Consider the following 25,371-nt stretch of genomic DNA (forward strand, 5'->3'; position numbering starts at 1 on the left):
GGCGGCTTTGAGTCACGTGTTCTATGGATTTGCTTTGTTATATTGGCCAACAGGGCAAATCAACCAATACTGGCGTAGGGGCAATCAAATCAGTCAAATCTTGGCGTTATTTAATTTATTGGCTTTAACGGCAGCGCTGCCTTCGTCGGCTCTTCCATTGGATCAATTGCGGGTGGTATTCTCGAACTGCTTGAAAGTAGACGTTGAAGAAATCTACCGATGAACCGCTCTTTTCCGCATCAAGGATGCTCTGGAAGACTTGTAAAAAGACAACGCCATTGTTGATCGCTGGAAATGCTAGCCTTGGGCTCGGGTACCTGGAGTAAGACCTCCAGGGGTCGAAAAACTCATTGTATTCCTTGGGGTCACCATCAAGTGCTGCCCAAGTTCGTCGTGCATTATGTATTGGATGAGATGTATAAATCATTAAGTGCTCAGTGTCAGATGATTCTGGTACACGGAGTAGCTGCCCATGGCAATGTGTTCCAGCCCGGCAATCGGCTCGCAGCAACGGCAGGGGCAAAGCTTCTTTATCGTCTGATGCTGAAAATATGTTCCAACTAAGTCGATAGTACTCAAAGGAGGTCGAGCCATAATGGCACATCGATATGGATGCGGAAGAGATGAATAGGTCTTCAAGCTTGGGCAGAACATGAAAGCATGCAATAACAGAAGCAGAGAGAATTCGGAACTTGGCTTCGTCATTGGTCTGTTGCAGCACGCAAAGCCTTGATTTGGTGGGCATGCCTGTATATTTTTCCATAGGGTACGGGAGATTCGCGTTGCAGACTTCGTCGTCGTTGTCGCAAAGGACGAACAGATGAGTTTTATCCGGTTCGTCTTCAGGGCCGATAATGCATTCGTTAGCATATATGTAAAGAGTGCTAGTCCCAGCCTTCAAAGCATGGACATGAACTTCGCCAACTTTCTCAATCTCTGCTTTCGAAAAGTCGATGTTGCCGAAAGACATTATGTGCTTTGCTGTCAGGTTGAATGCCCCAGTAGAACTTTCTATCGCTGCTTGAGAGTGCCAGCACGTCTCGTACCACACCGGGTCAAAAGTATAGCTGATCCATTCGCAGGCCACTTTGTAGCAAGTATGTCGGGTTAGACATGCGGACTTCGCAATCATTTTGAAGCCACCCTCCTCGGGAAGGTAACACTCGTGGTGCCCGGAATACGCCTCTATGAAGTCTTTGCACTTGCAGAGCCAGTCAAGCTGTAGATTACTTGTGCTGGGAATGAGGTGCCTACTTCTGGACACATCATATTGCGCAGGAGGCACCCAAGAAGGTATCCCTTCTGGCGCCCGGCGTCCTGATGCGTGAAGCAAGACACGAATATCCCTCTTGGTAAGCATACAATAGGCATAGTAACCAATGGCGAGGTGTCGAAAGGATATGGAGTAATTCGCCGCAATCTGATGCTCTTCTGAATCAATCAAACCCAAGATGCCGAAGATCTTGTCGCGAGGGTCCGAGGCACGTGAAGCGTCCACAAATTCGACAGCTGCCCGGAGATTGTTTCCCGACTGATCGCCTATCGACTTTCGTGTTATGAAAGCAAACCATGGAATGTGGCAGGCATGGGCTGCATAGGAGCTGACTGTGTGGTCGACGATGAATTCCGTGTCGCCGATACGGACGGTGATATTGCTGGACATGATAAGTTCTTGGATGATCCAGAGTCGTCGAAAGTATTCTCTGCTGAAAACATCCGATAACTTCCATTGCTTTGAGGGGATCAAATAATCGGAAGGCAATTGCGGCCTTTCTGGAAGGGTGTCAAACTCTCGTAAATTGTGTCTCCTGGGGTATAGTGACGATGTTGATGTCGGGGGAACAAGGTCAGGCCCAAGGTAGATAACAACTCGACTGGCTTTCTCGTAAATCCTACCCATATTGGCAACTTGCTCTTGTCTTTCTTGCATATCAGTCTGATTAATGCAGATTGCGTCCACCCAGATAGTTCGTACGCCCTTCCATGGCCGCATATGCCTCAGCATCTCCCAACAGTTACGGGTCTGAAGAAGAATGTCCCAGTATGGTCCGATGTAAATAGGTTGGCTGAGGCGACTATCTCCGTTCTCGCCACCCCATGTGTAGGATACCGTTTCGTACTCGTGATAACGGAGGTCATCGTACACCTCCAGACTGACGTGGATGGGGTGGTTGACGTCTTCAACTGGATTAAGACACATTACGCGAAACTCGTCCTTCCTCAGGCGTTGGGGGTAGATACTGAAACGATGTGGCTCTCCTGGTGATTTGCCTTCGTCGGAAGACGAGATTGACTTGCCACCTTGAGGCGGTTGAACTGGGACGCGATGTCCATCGGTTCCAGTGGTGACATACGGCACGCATGGCGGCCACCAAAGGCGCATCTGACCCGGCGGCTCATCCGGGGGAAGGAAAGGTATTGACGATGACTTCGCTGCTTGTGCCGCAAGCAGGCCATCAATATCGGGGGAGCTGTTACATGATTCGCAGTGTGGTCGTTGTTGCTGGACGACGATATGCGGATTGGAGCAAGAGGAGGCGTGCCATCGACTCATGCTGGCATGGGGCACCGGCGGCAGACTAAGCGAATGGACAGTATTTAGAGGACCAAGATGTATGTTGTGAAGAGGCGACGATATAATGAATTTGTCAAATTTCGTTTCGAACGTAAAGAAGCCGACACGAGGTGTCTAGAATCGAGTGTTGGTGGCCGATGTGAGTAATTTTGCGTGCGGGGTTGCTGTGGCTATGTTAAATCTGTCGTCAACAATAGGAGGTAAGATTCCATTATTACCATGCACGTCGCCGGCAAAGCACAGGTTGGCAGGCAAGGCATCCAATAATTGAAAGCAGGCAATGGGGACACCGGGTACCTCAGCCGGTGGATACGTCGATTGGACCAGTAAAAGACCCTTTTCAGAAGGACTCGTCTCAAAATGCAGCCAGCCGTTGTTCAACACATGAGAATTTCACAAAGTCCAGCCAGAAACGCTCATGGATAGTTGCGCTGTCATTGTGAACTACAACTTGTTGTAACTAGTAGGAAATCGATTGTCGTTATTTTGTCTAAACCCATTTTGTACATGTCGCCAAGATAATATCTGCTCCCTTACAAGTGCTTTCTCTTCGAAAGAGGCGTAGGACCATCGGGAAGGCCGCACTTGAAAACACACCAATGTCAGTAAATGTTCCGTCGCAACATCAACTTGTAGACACAGGGCGCAACTTACGTAGAAAACAACCAAGCTACCTCCATCAAAGATCGTCTCAACCGACACAGTCTCGTTCGAAGCCGGAGTAAGAGTAATATCGCTCCTTGTGTTCCAGTAAATCCCAGAGATGAGAGCCGGCTGTCCCATGCCGGGGATAACCGTCGCGTTGGCCCACACGCCGGGGTCTCCTCCGGTCGCCTCGGCGAAGACCTCCACGGCGACCTGCTGCGGCGGGTACGGCGACCCGTAGCCTGCCGCGCCGGCGACCTTAATCACCAGGTTGCCCTGGAACGGGGAGTCGATGTTGAAGTCGACGATCTTGTCTGTTGTCGAGTAGGTGCTCTTGGCGCCATCGAGGACGGGCTCAAGCGGCGTCGAGGAGTTGCAGCCTGCGGCGGTTGAATTAGACGCATTCTGGAAAATTTCCCGCGCTTCCATGCGGGGTGTGTTGGGTCTAACTTACGCGAGAAATCAGCGCGAACGGCCCAGGAGCCCTGGGAGATGGCAGCGAAGGCGCCGCTGGCGGCGAAGGCTGAAGCGAGGAAGATGGAAGAGAGCATTTTGGGCTAGTTTGTATCGTTGGTTCTCACGGTCAACATCAACAGGTCTCGTTCGGGGGGTCGTGAAGATTCTTATTTGTAGATCCCGGGGCTTTCGTCGCTGCAATGAAGGGATGAACACCCGCCGCTCTCCACTACGAGACCAGCATCATAGGGGTTCGGATGGGAGCGAAATAAGGTTTTGCGGTGCTACCGGAGCGTCATGCAGTTGTTAAATGACCCTCTTAATTTCTCGTATGCAATTTATATAGGGTTAGCCAAGGCCATCGCTGTTCATGCGAGTCAGACATAAAGACTTGACTCCCCTCTAGCAGGTAATTGTGACCTTCACCCGCCGCCTATTTTCGGACGGACCATCTGAAGATTGATCTTTCAATGAGACTTTTATATGGAAATGACTTTCGCTGACAGAGTTTAGAGACTGCTTCCCGGCCTTAGCGCCAGATTGTGTCAAGCCCTATGGCGATCCGTTCCCTCTCATGGGATGAAATATCCCCGAGAAGCCGTGGTGAACTGCGAACAGGTCGCGTTTCTGTGATTGACGAGTCATTAAATAGACGAAAGATGCCACCATCCTCCTGGTATGTTCATATCAGCAAAAGAGTCCGGCAATTTGATGATCGAGAGATGGAAGTCTAAGGGATTTCGGGGCTTGGCATTTCCCAACTCCGTTACGCTACTGCGTCTATGAATAAGTATGCTTCGGGTCGCACTTGACACCGGGATGCGTTTAATGCCATGAACTCAGTATGTCATGAGTATTTGAACTTGCAAGCAATTGAGTCTGAAGGCAGGCTGATCGCATTGCCTTGTTGGCTGCATTCAGGTCAGAGAAGGAAAGACAGCTAACGCAAAGAAAGGGTGTGGTTGATCGGAAACTGATTTTTACAGTTCAGATGCCCTTTATTTGATAATCATCTAATAAGAGCTCAATACATTCTCAATTGAGCTGCGAAATTTGGAAGCATGATTCCTGCAACACAGCTGCTTGCTGCTTTGTCCCATAGCCATACCGACGTTCAAGACTTGGATTGCAAATAACACTGAACAAAAACAGTAGCCCCTTGCGCAAGTAAGTTATGCAGAATCCGAACGTACCCTCGATACTCCTCAAACGTATTTTGGACTGACTGTCGCGAGACATTCAGTGGACGATTTCACCTCCAATGCATCACCGCCACAAAGATGGCCCAGAAACCCCGATAAGAACCAACCAACACCCTCAACTCAGCCTGTCTTATCCCACGTGATATCCCTCCCGTCGGTACTTTCAATCCGACAGCCCCCCTATCCCCCAAGTCGGGCTACCACATCGCGCATCTCAGATAAAAAGACCAACAACATCCCGCCGGCTTATCTCAGTGGAGCACCCCTCCCCCCGAACCAGGTCCCCGGCCGCGCGCCAAGCCACCCGCTCCGCATCTGCGCCCATGCAATCCTTATCGGGGCGATGGGATAGATGTCATCGGGCTGCCGTCCGCCCGTGAACTCGCGTGGCAATGCACCGCTGACGCCGTCGGTTGCAAAAGCGCCGATGGCAGGGTCCCAATGCCACCGCGCGCAGGGAGCGAATCATCGCAGCGCCAAAGGTTGTGATATCGGTGACGATGGCGGCGGCGTATCGGTATGCTTGAAGTATGGAGCTGCAGCCTCACTTCGCGGTGACGATGGTTGATGTGCTCTTTCTCGATCATCTCAGCACAAACTTGCACGCAAGATGGCGCGAGTCCTTATACCCAGCAGGGCCGAGATAGCGGCGCCGTTCCAGTCCAGAGCCGCCTTTCGAGAATGGGCACAGGCCCCCGAGGCGCCCGACGGCCAGGCGCGGATCGGCGACTCGCGATGGTCGAACAAAGATCTCGAGCCGACGCCGCCGCACCAGCGGACGTGGACGTGGTATAACCTGCCGCTGTATTGGTTCTCGAACATGTTTGGGACGACGGGGTGGAATGTGGCGTCTTCATTGGTAGCAGTGGGCTTGGTATGCCATCTTGAGTTCGAATCTGATGTGTCGGAGACGAGAGGAAACTAACGGACATCAGACATGGCAACAGGCCTTCATCTCGTGCGTCCTCGGCTCGCTCATCTCTGCGATCATCGTCACGGGCATGGCGCGGCCAGGCGCGATGTATCATCTGGGATAGTAAGTTGCCCATCCCACCAGATACACAGACCAAGATTCTGACGGCTTCTAGCCCCGTCCTCGCACGATCTGTGATGGGCATGTACGGCTCCTACTTCTTCGTCTTCATCCGCGCCATCGTCTGCATCATATGGTACGGCATCCAAACCTACTACGGCGCAAACCTCCTCTCCGTCTGCTTCCGGTGCATCTTCGGCAGCGGCTGGGACAACTTCGCCAACACCCTCCCCGCAGGCGCCGACGTCACTTCCAAACAGCTACTAGCCTTCTTCATCGTCTGGCTAGTCGAGTTCCCCTTCGTACGCTGCCCCCTTCCCACCCCCCTCATATCCAAACATAACTAACACCCCTCCAGACCTGGGTCCACCCCGCGCACATCCACTACATCTTCACCGTAAAAGGCTTCGTCATGCCCTTCGCCTGCTTCGGCCTCTTCGGCTGGTGCATGGCCCACGGCACCGGCATCTCCAACATCAACGCCGCCGCCCCCTCCACCACCGTGCCCCTCGGCTGGGCCGTCATGAACGGCATCAACGTCATCATGGGCTCCCTCTCGCCCATGCTCGTCAACCAGCCCGACCTCGCGCGCTACACCCGCCGCCCCTCCGACGCCGGCTGGCTGCAGGGCGCCTGTGTGCTCTTCGCGCAGAGCCTCGTCTTCTTCCTCGGGCTGGCCTCCACGACGTCCCTGCAGGGCGCCTGGGGCCAGGCCTACTGGAACCTGTGGGATTTGCTGGACGCGATTCTAGATCATTACTGGACGCCCGCGGGGAGGGCGGGCGTGTTCTTTGTGGCGTTCAGTTTTATCTTGAGCATGTTTGCGACGAACTTTGGCGCGAACTCGATCCCGTTTGGGGCGGACATGACGGGGCTGTTTCCGAGATATTTGACTATCCGGCGGGGCCAGATTGTGTGTGCGATTTTGGGAATTGTGGTTTTGCCGTGGAAGTTGATTGCGAATGCGTCGGCGTTTCTTTCGTTCTTGGGGAGTTATAACATCTTCATGGCTCCCCTCTGCGCTGTAAGTGCACACATTCATTCTTTTGAGAGAAACACCGCTGAAACGTCACAGATCATCATCTTCGACTACCTCATCGCCCGCCGCGGCAACATCCACGTCCCGTCCCTCTTCAACGGCTCCCCCACAGGCCTCTACTGGTTCAAAGCCGGCGTCAACTGGGTGGGCGTGTTCGCCTGGGTCGGCGGCACCGTGATGGGCCTGCCTGGGCTGGTCGGGCAATACCAGCCGCAGAGCGTCAGCCAGGCCGCGAAGAACATGTACAAGATGGGCTGGGTGCTGACGTTCTGCTCGTCGGCCATCATCTACATCGCCCTGATTCACGTCTTCAAGCCCAAGGTGTTCCCGGCGGGGTACGAGAAGGCGCCGCGGGAGTTTGAGTGGCTGGCCAAGGAGGGTCGCGATGGGTTCTTTGAGGGGGAGAGGGAGGGCGAGATCTATGCGCCGGCGTCGCCGCAGATTACGGATGGAGAGGAGGTGCAGGTTGGGGAGAAGGCGCAGAAGATGGAGGCTTGAGGGTTTTTGGTTGGAGCTGGTTTTATGTGCGACGTCTGATGACAGATATTTAGTAATGTCTCCTGGTTTTGACCTTTGTCGACAAGAATCGACAAAGTCCAAAAGTGTATTCTCACAATTTGTCCTTGCTATCTTAAGACTATGGTTGCCATCCCCTCGCCATCGTGACCCTCATCGGCGACATCCCCGACATCCCCGCAACCGCCGCTCAAAACCACCAATACGTTGCGTAATTCAGTGGACCCCATTCGGCTTATCACCCCTCAAAGAGCCGATACAGTGAGCGGCGTCCATCATTAATTCGGGCCAAAACTACCGACGTCTGTGTAATCCGTATCACACACTCTCTCTGGCAATGGAGGGGTCCGGAGTTATGTGTGTGTGCTGCGGGGAAGTGCACACCAACAAACCGCGGGTGGAATCCCGGCCGAGCGATAACGGCATTGCGGGGTCGTTTCTCCAACCTGTTGGAGACTTTCGAATTATTTGATAATGAACTCCAACTTCCCATCCTCTTTCTGAATGACATATTCCGGTAACATTATTAACGTTGTATTGATTCCTCTTTTTGTAATTTCGGCTTGTTGACACCGATACTTCGGTCACAGACGTGAACGGCCCGAACCGCGGATAGCTCTTCAACCGGAACACAAACCCCGCGCCGTGACTCGGATTGCCATCGTTTCAATCTGAACACATCCCGATCCCAATCGACAAACAGCATTCATATCACATCCAAGTCAAGATGGCAGTCGAACCGCACCGTCTCACAGCCACCGAGGTCCGCGCCAAGATCCAGGCCGGCGAGCTGACCGTCGAAGCCTACGCGCGCTCCCTCCTCGCCCACATCGAGAAGCGCGACCCGATCGTGAAGGCGTGGGAGTACCTCGACCCGGAGCAAGTCATTGCGCAAGCCAAGAAACTCGATGCAATCCCAAAAGACCAGCGCGGACCTCTCCACGGCGTCGCGGTCGCGGTCAAGGATGTCATCTACACTAAAGGCAAGTCATCCCCCATCCCAACTCTCGCGGAACAGGTTCTAACCTCATCACAGACATGCCCACCCAACACGGCTCAGTCCTCTACAAAGACTCCACTCCCCAAGTCGACGCCGCCTCCATCATCGTCCTCCGTGACGCCGGCGCCCTCCTCCTCGGTACCTCCCTCCCCCCCTTCCCCTCCCTGCCCATCTGCTAACCCTCCCAGGCAAAACAACCACAACCGAATTCGCCGCCACAGTCGCCGGCCCCAAAACAATAAACCCCCACACCGCGTCCTCCCCGCCCGTTCGCACCCCGGGCGGCTCCTCCTCCGGCTCCGGCGCCGCCGTCGCCGACTTCCAAGCCCCGCTCGCCCTCGGCACGCAAACCGGCGGGAGCACAATCCGCCCGGCCTCCTTCAACGGCATCTACGCCCTCAAACCCACCTGGAACGCCATCTCGCGCGAGGGCCAGAAGATCTACTCGCTCATCCTCGACACGCTCGGCCTCTTCGCGCGGAGCGTCGAGGACCTGCAGCTCCTCGCGGACGTCTTCGCCCTCGCCGACGACGAGACGCCCACCGAAACCTTCGATGTCAAGGGCGCGAAGATCGCGTTCCTGAAGACGATGGTCTGGCCGCACGTCGGGTCCGGCACGGAGGCCGCGCTGGGGAAGGCGGTGGAGCTGCTGAAGGCGCACGGGGCGGAGGTGCAGGAGATCGAGTTCGCGGCGGAGCTGGAGGAGCTGCCGGAGTGGCACGCTACAGTCCTCCACAGCGAGGGGCGCGTGAACTTTCTGCCGGAGTACCGCGTCGGCAAGGAGGAGTTACACGAGTTCCTGGTGGGCCATGTGGATAATGTGAACAAGATCTCGCGGGCGGCGCAGTTAGAGGCGTTTGATAATATTGGCGCGGCGAGGCCCAAGGTTGATAAGATGCTGGGGGCGTTTGATGCGGTGTTGGTGCCGAGCGCAGTTGACGAGGCGCCGGAGGGGCTAGGAAGTACGGGGAGTGCTGCGTTTAATGCGCCTTGGACGGTGAGTATCCGTTTTGCGTGGTTGGTGAAGATGTGTTTGCTGACGATGAGCAGGCTCTGCATGTTCCGGTGGTTAACCTCATTGGGTTTGGAGGACCGAATGGGATGCCCGTGGGTGTTTCGTTGGTGGCTCCGCGGTATCGTGATAGACATCTTCTGTCTGTGGCAAAGGCTGTTGGCAAGATTTTCGAGGCGGAGGGTGGTTGGAAGTCGCAGTTGTAGACCAAGAAGTGTAAATGCTTGTTTAAATTTGCCGGTAGATATCTTCTCAAAGTAGACCCGCGAGAGAAGCTGCTTACTGTTCGGGTGAATCATCCATTGCGTGTCACATCTTCACGTCAATAATACAAAGACAGTGAATAGAATCGCAGTAGCGCAGTATCATTACACTCAATAGGGTATAACATCTATCTATAACAAAGGACCGTCCCAAACAATGCCATTCCATATGATGCAATCCCAAGCTTTTCCCCTCCTTGCCACATATCATGCAGCATCATGTGTCATTATCGTCGTTCGAAGCTCTCGAAGCTTAAGCCCACTTGCCAAGCACACTCATGATGATCATGCCAGCAACCAGGCCCAGACCAGCCAGGATAGTGACGATGGGGCTAGTGTGAAGCAGCTCTGCGTGCCCGTGCATCCAGTCCTCAGCCCACATCTCCACGACACCGACCCAGACAAGAATACCAGCAGACAGAGCGTCGAGAGTACCAATGGCGATGATGGTGTTGCGGTCGTTACCGTTAAACTGCTGGAGGACGCCAATGCCGATGGCCATGCCGATAGGGGTGACGAGCGCGAAAGGGGTGGCGAGGATAAGCTTCTTGACGAGAGAGAATGTCGGGGCCTTGAGGGAGTTGAGGCTGTTGGGGGCTGAAGAGGTTTGTTCGACTTCGACAGCGGCGGGGCGGTCGTTCTTCTCCACGGGGGAGGCAGTGCCGAGCTGGGCGATGCGAGTGCCGAGCGCGATACCCTCAAACATCTGGTGGAAGAGAATGACGACGAAGAGGGTGATGAAGAACGTGTCACCGGCGACGACCAGAGTAATGCCAATGACTGGACGATGTTAGCTGAAGCTCATGATGGGATACAGGAATGCCTTACGGATGGAGTGGAAGATGATACCGCACTCGAGGACGAGAACGGTGACGGTCTCGGGAGAGAAGCGAGTTGCGGAGGTCGGGTTAGCAGCAACCTTGGCCATAACGAGGCGCTTGCCGAGATACTCGACCAGGAACGAAAGGAAGATGCCGGCCATGACGATGGCGGATGTGGTACCCTCGTATCCAAGCTCTCCCAGACACTCGTTGGCGAACATAAGTTGTGCGTGAGTGTATAGGTGGATAAAGGCAGTGGAGATGATGATACCTGTGCCAAACTGCTTGAGGATGAGGAAGATGGTGTGTGTCTTGGTCGGCATCCACTTGATCATGAAGATCGGGAAGTAAACACCAAAAGCGCTGGTGACCAAGATGACGAAGAGAAGACCGACGCGGAGAGGGATGTTGTAGTCGCGGGCGACCTTGGCGCAGTTTCTCGTGCCGCTGCTGCTCTCACTCTCGCCGGCTCCGACGCAGTGCTCAACACCGGCGTGAAAGTGGCAGTTCTCGCCCTGGGGAGTTTCGCTGTCGCTGCCACTGCCCGAGTCAGAGGACTCAGCACCCTCTGCTACAATCTCGACGTCGTCGCCGTTGGGAGCCATGCAATAAGTGTCGGTGCCGTGTGCGTGGCAGTCGGTGAATGCAGTCGGGATGGCGGAAGCGGCGGTGTTGGTGGGCGTCGTCATGACCTGGTACTCAGAGGTACCCCACATGCAGAAACTGAGGTTGTTAGCGATGTTGTTTTCAAGATGGAAGGTAGTCGACATACACAGTGACTCCATGGAGATGGCAGTCAGAGACAGCCGTGGGCATGCCAGTTGCGGCGGCGGCCGTCGTGGTAGCGGCAGTAGCAGCCGGGGCGTTGGCAGCCTCAACGAGAACCTCGCCATCGGGGTAGAAGCAGTATCTGGATCAAATGTGAGAACGTTGAGCGACGTGGTGGTGATGACGGCACCTACGTGTCGGTCGCATGCTTATGGCAGCCCGTGTAGGAGCTGGGCAGCGCGCCGGTAGGGGTTTCCGCGATGATGTACTCTGTGGTCCCAACCTTGCAAATCCTGCTGATTGTTAGATGCTGGCCATGGTATACGTGAAGCAGTCTGGCATCAACTTACTGGGTAGATGAGGTGACGGCGCAGTCTGAGATGGCCGAAGGGGCGGACGCCGCCGTGGTGGTCGCGGCGGCGGTGGTACTCGCAACCGTCTGTCGTGCGACTAGGGAGGCGGAAGCGGTGCTCAGAAGAGCCGCAAGGGCGGCAGCGGAGAACTTGGCCATGGCGATGGGCTTGAGACAGAACGCAAGCTGTGATACGGGCCGGGTCCGAGTTGACGTGCCTGGAGCTGTTCAGGTCCGGGGCTGAAGTATGCTGCAGAAGTCTCGGACAGGCGGCTGATCGGATGGTTCGCAGCCGGGTGCTTTATGGGAAGGAGGTCGGGATAGAGGTGGCCGGGGTGAAGCTGTGTTGGTTCCAAGCCGCGCTGGGAATGGGCACCTTGAGAGACGGCAGGTCGAATGACTGGTTGACCGAAGCAGGATGTGACGGGGGATCAGGCAACGAGAAGTCACAGAGCCGCGGGATGATTCCTCGAGAGGGTAGGGCGTAGGGTGAGGAAAGAGGAAGGATTGGACGAGGGACGGCTGGCGAGGGAGATTTTGGAGGGAGTTGTGGACGAGAGCGGCGAAAAAGCGACGATGAGCAGATTTGACGGTGGCCGAGGATGGCGAATGGGTCGTCGGTGTTTGGTACCTGTCGGCTGTCTGTCTGACTTGATGGCAGCCCTTGGACAAATCGGCCATTGTCCTGCCGCTGAGGATTCCCCTCCCTCTGTCTCTATCCCAACTCAATCAAAAGGCACATGCTCCCTTTTGGCAAAAGCAGTAAAGCCTCCGAGAAATGCTTGCTAGTTTCCATTGTGCCGTACCCACGAAGCAAGGGCCACGGGTGCCGCCAAACGGACGACATGTTTTCCGTTCCCGCATGTTCTGCGTGGGCTTTCAGCTGCGAGTAACAGCGCGCCAATCAAGGCCGACGCGATTTCGGGCTGGCAGTGAATCCAGTCCACCCCCAAGCCGGGAATCCATGTCGCTGGGCCGGGAAACGAGGGGCGGCGGTGGAAACGCGATGGAAAATGTGGGAAAGATGCAAAAAGGCAAAAGAGCAAAAAACAACGTAGTCCCAATGCCAAGGCTGATGCCAAGGCTGAGACCCGTTGCCAAGTTTGCGCACCCGGATGGCCGCCATGGGTCGGCAGGAAGGCAGGTGCACGCGGGAAGTCGCGATGTCTCTGGTCTGGAGTCGCTCTTTCCCACCTTCACAAGTGGTGTGTACAGCTGATTGGCTGCAGGAACGACCCGGCGAACCAGGATGCAGCAGCCGAGAATCCACATTAGCGGGTTGGCCAATGAGAAGAGCCACATCTACGTCAAGAGTGAGGACCTTGATGGCTTCGTCCTGACCGCAACCGCCTTCAACCACTCCTCTTCCTCTTCTCCTTTCTTCTCATTCTTCCACTCTGCTCAGGTCTCTCGTTGCGTTGTTTTCTGGCATCGACCTTGATGGCCAGCAGCTGCATGCCAAGAATACTAATAGGCAGGCGTTGTCCAGGAAAAAATCAGTCTGCTCCTCAATTCTCAGCTCACTGGTCGTCAACCAACACTGCCAAGACAAGCAGTGCACCCACCCGCCCGAATCCAACCTCGCGGTTCGCCATTTCCAACGCCTGCTTGACTTTCCGCATGAGGTTGCAATATTCCTTCGTATCCTGCGAGGAATCGGGCGTGACACATCAGACATGTTGGCCGTATGGGGACATGGAAGGAAGCATCTGCTGATGACAAGTGAGACAGATCTCCACATTTGAAGACCGACGAGCCAGCAAGGTGAGACTTCTCTGGTGTACCTCGGCCTGCCTGTTGCAGGGAATTGCACCTGGGGTCTCATCCATGATGATCCATCTTGCCTCCGTGATATTGGATTTTCTCCTGAACATGTCAGGAGTATGGTCGTGGCCACCACTTAGACACGCGCATCTGCAAGCCTCAACCGGATGGCGTTCCCCGGAGACGTACAATCTGAACCTTCAGCAGCGGTTACCAGCAGTTCGTGCGCCATTTGCAGCGTGACACGATAAACTTTCCGCCTGTCATGAGGTAAACCAAGTTGTCGGGTCGTGAAGCCTCTGTTCAAAGTGCGTCCGTCAGGCCAGTGGGGTTGCCATGCTGAACTTAGATGAGATTGTTCACTACTGGCAGCACATTTACCCGCAAGCAAGCTTTCAGCAAGTAGAGCCTCATGATGATTTCAATGATTCTCATTGATTCTATGGTACAATATTATCAATCCCCATCCGGAGACGAAAAAGAAACGTAAAAACGCCAGAGGCGAGCAGAAGCAGAGGTGATGATCCCCAATTTTTTGATATCCCAGTATGCCATGCCCCAATGCCCGTCATTCCCAAGTCATGTTCATGAGTCCGCGTAAACCTCCCGTCGTCAGGCAATTCTGCGCATCTTCAACTATTTGCTGGCTTAGATAGCCATGAGAGCGGCGGCAATGGCAGCAGCACCGAAGCCGACGCGGGCAGCACCGGCAGGGACGTCGGTAGAGGTGGCAGCAGCACCGCTGGCGGACGTGGAGGCGGCGCCGGTGCCGGTGGTAGCAGCGGTGGTGGTCGTGACCGTGGCGTTGCCAGCGCTGGTTGAGGCGGCCTCAGCGGGGCCCTCGCAGTGCCCTATGTGAATGTTAGAATGCATTTCGGAGGTCAACAATGGAGCTGGGGAGGACGGACAGTGAGATCCATGTGGCGAGCAGTTAGCTGACTCCGTAGGCGAAGGAGCAAGAGAACCGGTGCCAGAGGCATGGTCATCGTCGTCGTGATCGTGGTCCTCGGTGGCAGTGGCCGTGGTGGTGGCGGTGCTCAGGGTGGTAGCAGCGCCGGCACCGGTGGTAGCGCGGGCACCCTCGCAGTGCCACTAACCGAAGGTCAGCTTCAGATCATAATAAATAGTTGGAAGGGAGAGATTCACATGGTCCGAATGACTTTCGCAGCCATAACTCTCGGTAGGAGAGGGAGCGAGTGTGTAACTGCTGCTCTGAGCCATGGCGAAGGCGGAGAAGCCGAGGACGGCCAGGATCTGAGAAGTCTTCATGTTGACGGTGGTGCGGTGATGAACTTTGCGATGGAGATATCTTGGGAAACTTCGGGAGTTTGTGATGAACGAGTGGAAGAACGTTAGCCGTGGGTGAGAATGAAGAGAAATTAGAGCTGAAGGTGAGAGTCGGTAGGCAGGATATATACCGAGTGTCGGGCCAGTGACGCGCCGAGCCAACGATGCGGAAAAGCAGCAGGAGCAACAATCCAGGCAAACGGCAAGGGCTACAAAGCTACCTTACGTCTTGGCAAGAGGAAACAGAATTACTCAGGATCTCATTCACCGCATCCAAACGAACCACTCCTCCCATCTTTCAGCTCGCCAAGACATCGCAACGTGCTCACCCTCCACCGTCAACTTGGAAGACGCCAAAAGTGCCCTGTCCGCCAACAATCGGAGAGAGACAAACTAGGAAACAAAAAGTGAACAAGGGCACCCTCGCCTTGCCCCGCGGCGAGGTTCCGTTTGTTTTTTGCGCGCATGCCGGGGGTCGGGTTGGGCGTTGCCCAGGCGCGAGAGGGCGGGCCGGGCCATCAAGGTCCTCAAGACAGGCTACATGTAGGCTCCCCCACCAACATTCACCACGCCGGACTGTGTTCTGACATCCATGGATATGACCACCCGGGCATTGAAGTATCTGAGAAAAAGGCCGACTGAATGCATCCCGGAGGAATAACTGTATCGAGAAAGTGATTAAATGCCACCCGGTCATCATGCTCCAACACTTGAAAGTCATGGCATCTCTCAAGGTGAGTCGCCGGTGGCGGCATCTCCATCTGACCATTTTCACCCTACGCTCTATCCTCGTATCGAGAAGGCGGCAAAAAAAATGCCTCGTCAAAGTGGCGATCACTCGCCTCGAAACTTGGATTCACCTTCTCGGATGTTTCTCTTTTCGACTCGCCTGATCCGAAATGGAGCGAGTCCCCCGACGGGCAAGAGGAAGGATAGGCTCAATAAGGTACCTTGATCTGTGTTTCCATCACAATCCTACCTTGTGGTAGGTAGGCACAAATGTGTCTGTCGTAGATGGCAAGGGCAGAAATGCGGATTACCAGCAAGTAGACGACGTGGCCGAAATTAATACACACGCAGGCGACGAATGTGATATGGAGGAAACTTGAGAAATATCGATGAGTTTCGCTATCCGCGCGGATCCTGGTTTTACGACATCAGTGAGGATAGCAACGACGACAACGACGAGGACGACGACAACGACGAGGACGACGAGGACGACGAGGACGATGATAATAGCAACGAGGATAGAAATAAAGATAGTTGTACCTCTTGAGGGTTATATAGAAGATAGCCTGAATAATAAGAAAGTATATCAAGAGGGAAAGAAAGTTCAAAAACGAGACCATAGCCATGCTATTAGCTCAGGGGTAGGTTTCCGTCCGGCCCGGGGAAAGCATTCCCATGCTTGATCGGTACACCTTAGACTAGGACGTGATGGCAATGAGATGGCGATGAGATGGCTGGTCAGGTCAGGAGACAGACTGCAATCCAGCGCGCCAGATCACTGGAAAATCTACCGCCGTACGGTAAGCACTTCATGAAAGGTAAGAATTCCATGCCTGCGTACCTAGGCATTAACGTCTTTCTTTTCTTTCGCATCTAATCATCACAAGCGCGGGAAAGTTTCCATGTCAAATGCATACATTGCACACACTGGAAATGCAGTCTATGAAAACAAAATCTATCAAGAAGAACGAAAGCTGTTGAAGCCTTACGACAACCCGGGTTTAAGGAAACAGTCGACACCTCCACATGAATCCCAGCACATTGAATCTCCCCACCTTTTTCGAATCCCCATCGCGTTCGAGTTCGCCGCCCGCCGCTCCAATCACGCCCTCTAAGGCTTGAAGATGTTGATAACATCATACAGACGGAAGCCCGGGAAGTAGTAGCGGTTATCGTGCGCATACCGCGCATCAGGGACGCCCGCTCCGGAAGTCATATCACGGAAACCAAGTCTCAAGTCTCCCGGGGCAGGGTTCGTCCCGTCAATGGTCCAGTAGAAGACGGTCTTCTCGATGGCGAGATCGAAGAAGAAGTGCACGATGATAGCGATGCCGTTGATGGTCGCGCGGTAGCGATTGCCGGTGTCGGCGCCCAGCTTGATATTGAGCGTGCGCTTCTGCAGGTCGCGGAGGACGAGGTCCTTGTCGGCGGAGCTGAACTGCTCTGCGAGGGTCTCGATGGCGTGGACGTCGGTGACCTCCTTGCGCTCGACGAGGTTGGCGATTGAAGTGTCTGAGACAGGGGCAACGGAGTCTTTGACGAGCTCGATGGACTGTCCCGAGGGAGGGGATGGAAGCGTGGCGGCCTGGGCGAGAGCGGCCGCCTGCAGAACGACGGTAATGGTAGAGAAACGCATTTTGATAGGTATGCTTGGTTTGGAGTGAAAGAATGACTTGGAAAGTAACGAGAGACGATGTCAGAGAGTGAATTGGAAAGAATGACTGAAGTGAGAACGGTTGTGGGTGGTGATCCTAAGTCAATGCTATTCAGTAACCATCTCTCGGCTTTTATACACATTTGTCCTCGGCGAAGCCAGAACACCGAGGCATCTTTTCTCCTCCCTGTGTGGTCCGCGACGAGGTCCTTCAACGCTGCCCAGTGCAAATGAGTCAATCATTTCCCTTATTCATGATATTTTGGAAAATTAATATGTCTTGCCGTCAGCCTCGTCCAACGCAGTTACCATGTAACTGATCTAGGCCTAGTGATATTCATATTAGGTCAATGTGGAATAGTAATGGGCACTAGTAGTGCACGGAGAAAGAGATCCCAACGGCCACGACACCAAAGTCTCTCGGAGTAGTCCGCCAGCGTGTCCAACGCGAAACCAAAACTATTAGGAGTTCTGGCAGAGAGGTTGACTGAAGCCTAACGCCAGCCTCTTGAGCTTTGACAGCCTTGGATCTCGGATTAGCCCCTTCTCAATGCACACAGATACGTTGAGGCTCAAGCTTTGCCGCGAGTCGGATCTTGAATGGCTCATTGCCGCGAACAGCTTTATTTCAAAGTCGGCATCACCGAGAAATAAACCGGGTAGGCATTTCACAGACCGATTTCTGATCTAAGGACACTTAAGCTTCCGCCGATGTGGGGGTTGACAAGGAAGGACAATCTTTTTCTCGACGACAAGCCTTGACCAGCAGCTAGCGCTAGTCTCACAACTCGCCCCATTAAGGGTTTCGTGAAGCCGCTTATTCAAATCTGAGCGCCGGCAGCAGCCTCTTGACATGACACGTTGGGTTGCGAGTTAGACGCGAGGCCGCGATGCACGTGAGTTGCCGCCCCTACATGCAGCAGAGAACCCACAGCCCGTGTCGTCTGGAGAGATGAGACTCCTGACACGGATGTCTCCGAGCACGCTTCGTTGATCCCTAAGGGCTGTGATGCTTGCGCTATTATTCCTCGGTCCGAAGTGCAACTGGGCAGTCAATTGCATCAAGTAGCATCAGTCGGGAAATGGGTCTACGAGTCTCAGACAGATTTAGTAAGTCAACATATGTGGAGTCCCTTAAGGAGCAACATGCTCATCAGATAGATATATGGGGAGGAGTAGTCTATTCGAGGCCTCCGGTATGATATCTACACTTACAATCAGACCAGGTGTCTCGTTTTGGGATCCCAAAGCAGTATTCGCAGAGTGATGGGGTCCTGTGAGATCAATGTGAACCTAGAGCTAACCCTCTCAAATCCAGCAAACTAGGCACCGGGCGACGGAAAAAAAGTAACGGATCCTTACCTCATCCGCGAAAGGAAGATGGGAGCAACAGTTGTTAATCAAATCCTTTTATTGTGTCTTTGTTTTTTTGTTTTCTTTTTTTCTTCTTTTTTTTAAAAAAAAAATTGAAGATAAGACAAGAAACAACAAACATTTACTTTTAATACTGATCTTGTTTCTGGCTTCCTCATCGTCCTCGCGTTCGTATCTGTCGCTGCCATCGTCGTCGTTGCTACTGTCATGGTCGCTTCTTCACCAACATCACTCTGCAGCTAGTTACCAAAATACTCTCATCAACGTAACGTAACACTGAGGTATTGAAAGCCTCGAATACTGAATCAAGTGGATTTGTGATCAATTGAAGTCTTTTACAGAAGAGTTAATAATCCAATAATTATGGTTCTGAGGTTGATGATGTCCGATTGGAATTTTGAAAGTTGTGTTGATGTGTGGCTGGAAAGGTGGCGCAGTCCAGATTCGAGAGCGGCGGGGGTCATTGTCCTCCACTATCCGGATCATTCAGCACCGGCACCCGCATGCGCCGCACGCTAAGAGAACTTGCGCGGGGTCTATTCAGTCACAATCGTGTCTCGCTGGAACAATCAAACTGACCGAAATAGCAACAAATCTCATGAGCATCTTCATGAAAGGCTTGACCTGGAATCTTCACTCAGACTCGACTCACCACCTACTTCCACTCTACGCACTCATATGAGCAGACACCAAAAACTGTGAGTTTAACACGGACCATTGTCCGCGTCGCGTGCTGATTGGATTCTCGTCGCAGTCAGCAAAATGTCGAAACAGCGCTCTTGTGGCCCAGAAGGCGCAGGGAGTGACGTTCCATCACAGCAGCCCGCAGAAAAACAGGCAGACGGCGCAACTGGCTCTGAGAATGTGGGCGGCGAGACCAGCGACAACTTCTCATTTCGGGCTGAACCACCGCAACAACTTGAAAATACGCCACACGTCAGAGTCACGCCCGAAGACATCAGAAATGCTCGAATGGCGAACCCAAAAGTTAGCTCGTTAACGGATGACCAATTAAGAGCTTTCTTGGTTCGAATCAAACAGCGCCAGTGGAATGCAATAAACCGGCAGCAGTTGCAAAACCAAACAGAGAGAGACTGAAGTTAACATTCTTCGGCTAGCTTTTGATAGCGGGAACAGCAATATACATCCTCTTTGGAATAGTCTCCAATCTTGTAACTCTTCATAGATATTCCCAAACCCTCCCACTGCTCCTCATATCGTCCTCGCGATCAGGCACCACTGATATACCGCATTGAGAACACGTGCACCCGGAAACATACATACCCAATGATCAATAGAGTTTTTCTATCTGCGAGGGTACCTTTCGCTATATGCGCCAACTTTATAAGCTACTCATATTGTTGTTCTTACTTGCATTGTTACTATAATTGTTGTTATTGCTGTTGTTGTCGTCATTGTCTTCGTCATTGTTACGATTATCTGATCATCACTATCCATTCAAATAGCAAAAATCAATTGTAATAGATTGCTGTGACAAGTAGCCGGCTTCCCAGCTTTTGGTGAAGCGATACGTTTCTGGTTATCAAACTCATTGGACAGACGCACAGGTGAGGCATCGTTAAAAGACCTGGCCGTGCTGAAGAGCGTTTTACTCAATATCACAATGTGAGTTTCTTAGGTCTGATTGAATCAGACAACACGAGGAGCTAATCACATTTTGCGTCTATCGTTGCTCTTCGATAAGAACTTGACGAGACAATCCTAAACCAAAATCAGTCATCTTGCCACATCAGGACTAGACTCATGCGGCGTGATGACCAAGATTGTCAAGCCCACGTCACGGCATGATGAATCCCCGACGCGTCAAGGATCGTATCGCATCCTGCCAAAAGTTCCTCGCTTAATGTCAGGAACATTCAAAGTGCAAACAACATAAGATGATGGACTTCTTCCGCCAATTCGTCCGTGCGAACATCGAAATCGCCAATTCAACTGTTCTTCGACATGGGAAAGCGACCGATTGAGCCTGTGGTCAACAAGGCTCGACTGCCACGCATGCCAAAATGGCCAACTATTGCCATTGCTTGCACATTGGGAGTCGCGGTTGTCCAAATGGCCAGTCTCCCCTTCCTGCCCTGGGTGCCTGCACAAAATAATTTGGACGGCATCGCATCTTACCCCATGAATAAGTCGAATAACGACACCTATTTTGATTGGGAAGCGGTTTCACCATCAAGAGATTTGGAATACGTTCCTTGCTATGGAAGGTTTCAATGCGCTAGGCTCATTCTCCCAATGGACTGGACCGAACAAGAAGAAAACTGGCACACTCATGAAGTAGCCATCGCCATGATCAAACAGCCCGCTAATGTTTCCATTCTGGACCCCCGCTATGGAGGCGAGATCTTTCTCAACCCAGGTTCGTAATTGAATCTCACAACATTCTCCACCGCGCTAATAACTGCCAGGCGGCCCTGGAGTGCAGGGCGTGACCACGTTGACGGGCAGGCTCAACGATCACCTAGTCAATGCCATCAATAGCGAGGATCCAGATGGCAAGGTCTTTGACCTTGTTTCCTTCGATCCCCGAGGTGTCGGCTTTTCAACTCCACGCATCTCGTGCTTCGACGATCTTATAGCTCGCCAGCTCTGGCATCAACTCGGAACGGCGTATGGGGATGTATCGGTCCAGTCATTTGATCTTTTGTGGGCGCGAGCGCGATCCCTGGAGAAGCTCTGCAATGCGGGGAATGCCAGCTCAGAAAAGGCTCTTTTCATGAGCACCGTCAGCACAGCCTTTGTGGCGCGTGACCTACTGGCGATGGTGGAAAAGAGTGGTGAAGCAAGAGAACAGAGGGCCCAAGAAGCGCTGATGACGCTTCACGGTGGAGGCAAAGATTTCATGGTGCCAGAGTCTCTTCAATACCAACCAGGCGAGGAGCTTTTGCAATATTGGGTACGTTCACTCACTATCCAACTTTACTCTTCGGCTTGAAAAGATTGTTTAACACTCTCACAGGGCTTTAGTTATGGAACTTTCCTAGGCGGAACCTTCGCCAGCCTGTATCCATCACGAGTTGGGAGGATGATAGTAGACGGTTGTGGCGAATGGGAAGATGAGGCTTCCGGAGAGTTCCTAGGCTTCCTGCTTGACACGGACAACGAATGGTCTGAGTTCTTCAGACTTTGCTATGCAGTAGGGCCTGATAAATGCGCGATATACAATGAAGATGGCCCCAAGGCCATGCAGAAGTCTGTCGCCGACCTGTTGGAGACCCTGCAGACCAATCCAATATCTGTCTACGAGGACGGTATGCCTTTTCCGGATATCTTTACCAGGGATATTCTGGTTCAAGGCATATTTGGGGCACTTTACCGACCGTATAGAGATAGCACATGGGTCAAGCTGGCGGAGACACTCTCGGCTCTCTTGAATGGTACTGTCCCCTCCGGAGCGGTCGATATGCTGCCGTCCCGCAAATTTCATATTCCAGTGGATGGGTGCAAGACCTCGGATTGTGTCACTGAAGGGATGAGCGAAGGCTTCTGGAGCGAAATCACTTACGGCATTTATTGCACCGACGGGCTCGACTTCCGCAACATCTCCAAGTCGGAGATGGCTGCTTGGGTTAGCATCCTCCAGCAACAAAGTCCGTTATTCGGCAACATGTTCGCCACTACTTCGAAGCTGCCTTGTGTTGGGTATCCGGCCCGACCGAAGTGGCGCTTTGGGGGCCCCTTCGGCGGCAAAACCAAAACCCCAATGCTATTTATCGGCAACACCTTTGATCCCGTGGCACCGCTTGAGGGCACCCGCAAGAACGTCAAAAGTTTCGAAGGCGCAAGATTGTTGCAGCAAGATTCTGTGGGACATTGCTCCATCAACGCTCCAAGCAAATGCACCGTGTCTTACGTTCGGAAGTATCTCGTTTCTGGCGAGTTACCCGAGGAAGGTACTATCTGTTCTGTGGACGGTTCTCCATTCGACGAGAACATGTAGATATTTCCGGTCGTTGGTCGTTCACAGCACGTCCTATGTCTTGATCTTTAGGCTACTCAATCGTTCGGTGTAATTGTAAACTATGTGCAAGAATGCTAGGTAGGAGAAGAGCAATCTCAGTCACATCGTGCCTCCCGTCAAGGAACAACCTCAGAACTTCGAAGGCGTATTGATGAGAAATGCCATTCAACTGTTATCTCCCGGTCAAAGAAGATTAGAGGCACTGTGAGTACCACTGGTTCGAAGCGGTGCAGGTCGATCCCGACTCGCAGCAGGTGGCCCCAGTCCAACCAGAGCCGCCACACTGGCTCCATTTGGCAGCGCACTGAAAGAAACAGGCATTAGCAACACGCAAATCATGAGACTACCATCGGGAGGCTTACGCTTCCACCACCGCCACTGGGTGGAGGGTTGCTGGTGGAAGGCGGGCTGGTACTGCCGCCATCAGAGCCAACAGTGATTGACGCAGAGCCACTGCTGAAGTAGCCCTCCGTCGCAACAATCTGGTAGTCATGGGTACCGAGGTTCAATCCGACAGCAACCCAGGCGTTGAAGTGTGTCCCGGTGTTGACAGTGCCGCCGGTTCGCTTGCTCTGGCGGACAGACCAGTACTGCTGAAAGGTCTTGGTGCCCTCGATGGACGGGGCGTTGGTTCGAGTGCTAACGTAGATGTCATAGGTTCCGCCGTCGCTGGTGACGGAGCCCTTCCTTGTAGCGCCGGAGGAGGGGTTGTAGGTTCCTGCAGTATAGATTAGCGATGTGACCAGTGAAAGGCTCGATGGAAGAGCGTATGTCGCAGTCGGCGGGTGGCTTCTTACCAAAGTTCTCGACAATGTAATACTTCGAGCCGTTAGCTAACAGATCCCAAGAGCTGCTACTTCAGGAATGTTACCTCAATCAAAGGGTTTCTTGTCCAACCATAGACGGCGAGGTAACTGTTACCGTTGGGGCTGTAGGTTCCCGAGTAGGTAATGGTTCTAGATGTTTGACAATGTCAGGATGTGTGCTCTTTGGAAAGCTTAAGACAACATACCTCGCACTGCCCGGGTTCCATCCCTTTCCACCGACGAAATTTCCACCAGTCTGCCAAACAACAGAGTACGAGCCCCCGGCTCCATTGGTGTACGTCACTTGTGAGCCACCATCAGTCCACCAAGAGTAGTAGTATCCATTGTGAGTTCCGGTTGAGCTTGGTGTAGATTGACGCTTGATCAGGTCTCCAGGGAGAGCAAAGACTCCAACGGCGGTGGTAAGAGCCACCAAGAGAGCGGAGAAAGAGACCATGTTAAAGAGTGCGCGCGGAAGTTTGCGTGGTTGAACAATGATTCGGTGTTTTCGGGGGAGGGGCTTCTCGCCTTTATATTTTCTCAATCCTATGTGAAGATGCCCTCAAACTTGGCATTTTCCACGATGTTGTGGCGTCTGACAAGGCCGCTTTCGTGTAACTCTCGGTGCTGAATGTGAAGCAGCTGCCTATGAGAGAAGGTGGAAGGAATCCTGATGCGCCACTTCATTTGGTTATACCATTCTGTTGGCTGCAGCTGGAAGTTTGGTTTAAGGATGTGTGGTTGCTTGGGTTGCATTATTTGAAGCATTGTGACCTTGAACATTCAGCCGGTACCTGGTCCTTGGCACGGAGCTGTTATGAAGGCTGGTGCTAGTGATCCATCGATGTGATCTATCTGGAGACCTGTTCTGAACACGACATAATCAATTACATCTACTTGCATTTCGTACCTTCGCTATAATTTGTCGTGATGTCGCTCACTCACGATCAGGTACCGTAGCCTCGACATCAGTCTAGAAAACCTATACATAGCTGATGAATATAGGCGATTTTGACGAATCATCACTATACAGATGGCGTTCCACATCCGTCTGTCCGTGATCAATGTGGCTGGCAACGACGGAGACGAGCCGCCAAAAGAAATTCGGAGGTTCCATCCCGCATAAGACTACCGATTTCTCCACACTTGAGCACACGTGCGACGACCAAAAGTTTGGTTCGTACGAATTTAGCCGCCGGTAGAATGCATAGAAGGTAGGATTCTCGCCATTTCCTAGTCTTTCCCTTCGGGTTCGCGATTGCCTCACATATGGCAAATACCCGGCCCGGGCCACGCGACCATATAATAACTCGCGTGGCGCTCTTGGCATTTCCTCGTCTTCTCGGGTCCTGGCCAGACCTTTCGGTCTTTTCGCAGACTTCCAAGCATGTCTTAATTGCGAGGATTCCCAAGAAAGCTTTAGCTGACGCTATCAACTGAGGGGGCATTCGTACCTCAGAGGCGTCAGTCCCCAATTACTCAGCAATGATGAGCGCTTGTCGACCTTCAGCCGCTGACTGGTTTCTTTGTGGTACTTCGTCGAGACAAGTCTCAAGATGACAGCGCCTTATCTTCCAAGGTCAGCCGAGGCAGCCGGCCATTACGGGAACAAAGGTGGGTCAGGCTCCGACCCGCGAACCGCAGCAGGCGGTGGTGGCCTATCATAACGCAAGGCATCATCAACAATCAGAGGGCACTCATCTTAATGTCTACAAGCAGTACTTTTGTGCATAGGAATGCTATATAAGGACGTTGTGAATTCATCAGCCAGGAATATAGAGCAGTCCTTCTGACTTCCGAGTGATTCAGCAACAGGCAGAGAAATACTTGCCTACGCTATATGTCACAGGCGATTTCGCATATACTTCTGTGTTTTCTCCCCTACGTACAAGCAGACATTCCCAACACAAGATTACCATGAAATCTACGCTAATCGGAGCTTCATTAATCAAACAATTCGTCATCCAAAGCTTCTGCTCATTTTTAACTCATAATCACATTAGACAATTCTGCTACCTTGGACCCTCAATACCACGCCAGCTTACATGCACATGTATTTCATCGGCATTAGGTTTCCGACAATTGAAGACTCG

General features: G+C 52.9%; 9 protein-coding genes across 9 annotated transcripts; 4 read left to right on the plus strand and 5 right to left on the minus strand.

Moving 5' to 3' along the window:
* Nucleotides 1-3,108: 3,108 nt before the first annotated feature.
* COL26b_012888 (uncharacterized protein) lies at nt 3,109-3,771 on the minus strand (the record flags this gene model as incomplete). Its single annotated transcript, XM_053185522.1, has 3 exons — nt 3,109-3,159; nt 3,230-3,600; nt 3,675-3,771. The coding sequence occupies 3 exons, from the start codon at nt 3,769-3,771 to the stop codon at nt 3,109-3,111; spliced, it is 519 nt and encodes a 172-aa protein (XP_053030510.1).
* A 1,717-nt stretch (nt 3,772-5,488) lies between these two features.
* On the plus strand, nt 5,489-7,448 carry COL26b_012889 (uncharacterized protein; the record flags this gene model as incomplete). Its single annotated transcript, XM_053185523.1, has 5 exons — nt 5,489-5,752; nt 5,826-5,914; nt 5,967-6,213; nt 6,270-6,935; nt 6,987-7,448. 5 exons carry the CDS (start codon nt 5,489-5,491, stop codon nt 7,446-7,448), a joined length of 1,728 nt encoding a protein of 575 aa, XP_053030511.1.
* Nucleotides 7,449-8,193: 745 nt separating this feature from the next.
* On the plus strand, nt 8,194-8,491 carry COL26b_012890 (uncharacterized protein; the record flags this gene model as incomplete). Its single annotated transcript, XM_053185524.1, has 2 exons — nt 8,194-8,453; nt 8,485-8,491. The coding sequence occupies 2 exons, from the start codon at nt 8,194-8,196 to the stop codon at nt 8,489-8,491; spliced, it is 267 nt and encodes an 88-aa protein (XP_053030512.1).
* A 13-nt stretch (nt 8,492-8,504) lies between these two features.
* COL26b_012891 (uncharacterized protein) lies at nt 8,505-9,684 on the plus strand (the record flags this gene model as incomplete). The annotated part of the gene is made up of 3 exons (XM_053185525.1): nt 8,505-8,604; nt 8,655-9,463; nt 9,517-9,684. 3 exons carry the CDS (start codon nt 8,505-8,507, stop codon nt 9,682-9,684), a joined length of 1,077 nt encoding a protein of 358 aa, XP_053030513.1.
* A 310-nt stretch (nt 9,685-9,994) lies between these two features.
* Nucleotides 9,995-11,841, minus strand: COL26b_012892 (uncharacterized protein; the record flags this gene model as incomplete). Its single annotated transcript, XM_053185526.1, has 5 exons — nt 9,995-10,521; nt 10,570-11,285; nt 11,335-11,472; nt 11,525-11,623; nt 11,681-11,841. 5 exons carry the CDS (start codon nt 11,839-11,841, stop codon nt 9,995-9,997), a joined length of 1,641 nt encoding a protein of 546 aa, XP_053030514.1.
* Nucleotides 11,842-14,094: 2,253 nt separating this feature from the next.
* On the minus strand, nt 14,095-14,715 carry COL26b_012893 (uncharacterized protein; the record flags this gene model as incomplete). The annotated part of the gene is made up of 3 exons (XM_053185527.1): nt 14,095-14,297; nt 14,355-14,538; nt 14,593-14,715. The coding sequence occupies 3 exons, from the start codon at nt 14,713-14,715 to the stop codon at nt 14,095-14,097; spliced, it is 510 nt and encodes a 169-aa protein (XP_053030515.1).
* Nucleotides 14,716-16,573: 1,858 nt separating this feature from the next.
* COL26b_012894 (uncharacterized protein) lies at nt 16,574-17,098 on the minus strand (the record flags this gene model as incomplete). The annotated part of the gene is made up of 1 exon (XM_053185528.1): nt 16,574-17,098. The coding sequence occupies one exon, from the start codon at nt 17,096-17,098 to the stop codon at nt 16,574-16,576; it is 525 nt and encodes a 174-aa protein (XP_053030516.1).
* A 3,702-nt stretch (nt 17,099-20,800) lies between these two features.
* COL26b_012895 (uncharacterized protein) lies at nt 20,801-22,451 on the plus strand (the record flags this gene model as incomplete). The annotated part of the gene is made up of 3 exons (XM_053185529.1): nt 20,801-20,870; nt 20,920-21,407; nt 21,471-22,451. The coding sequence occupies 3 exons, from the start codon at nt 20,801-20,803 to the stop codon at nt 22,449-22,451; spliced, it is 1,539 nt and encodes a 512-aa protein (XP_053030517.1).
* Nucleotides 22,452-22,807: 356 nt separating this feature from the next.
* Nucleotides 22,808-23,735, minus strand: COL26b_012896 (uncharacterized protein; the record flags this gene model as incomplete). Its single annotated transcript, XM_053185530.1, has 3 exons — nt 22,808-23,190; nt 23,370-23,428; nt 23,485-23,735. The coding sequence occupies 3 exons, from the start codon at nt 23,733-23,735 to the stop codon at nt 22,808-22,810; spliced, it is 693 nt and encodes a 230-aa protein (XP_053030518.1).
* Nucleotides 23,736-25,371: the final 1,636 nt, after the last annotated feature.

This window comes from Colletotrichum chrysophilum, assembly GCF_026319265.1.
Source record: "Colletotrichum chrysophilum strain AFK26 chromosome Unknown scaffold_195, whole genome shotgun sequence".
NCBI classification, from domain to species: domain Eukaryota; kingdom Fungi; phylum Ascomycota; class Sordariomycetes; order Glomerellales; family Glomerellaceae; genus Colletotrichum; species Colletotrichum chrysophilum.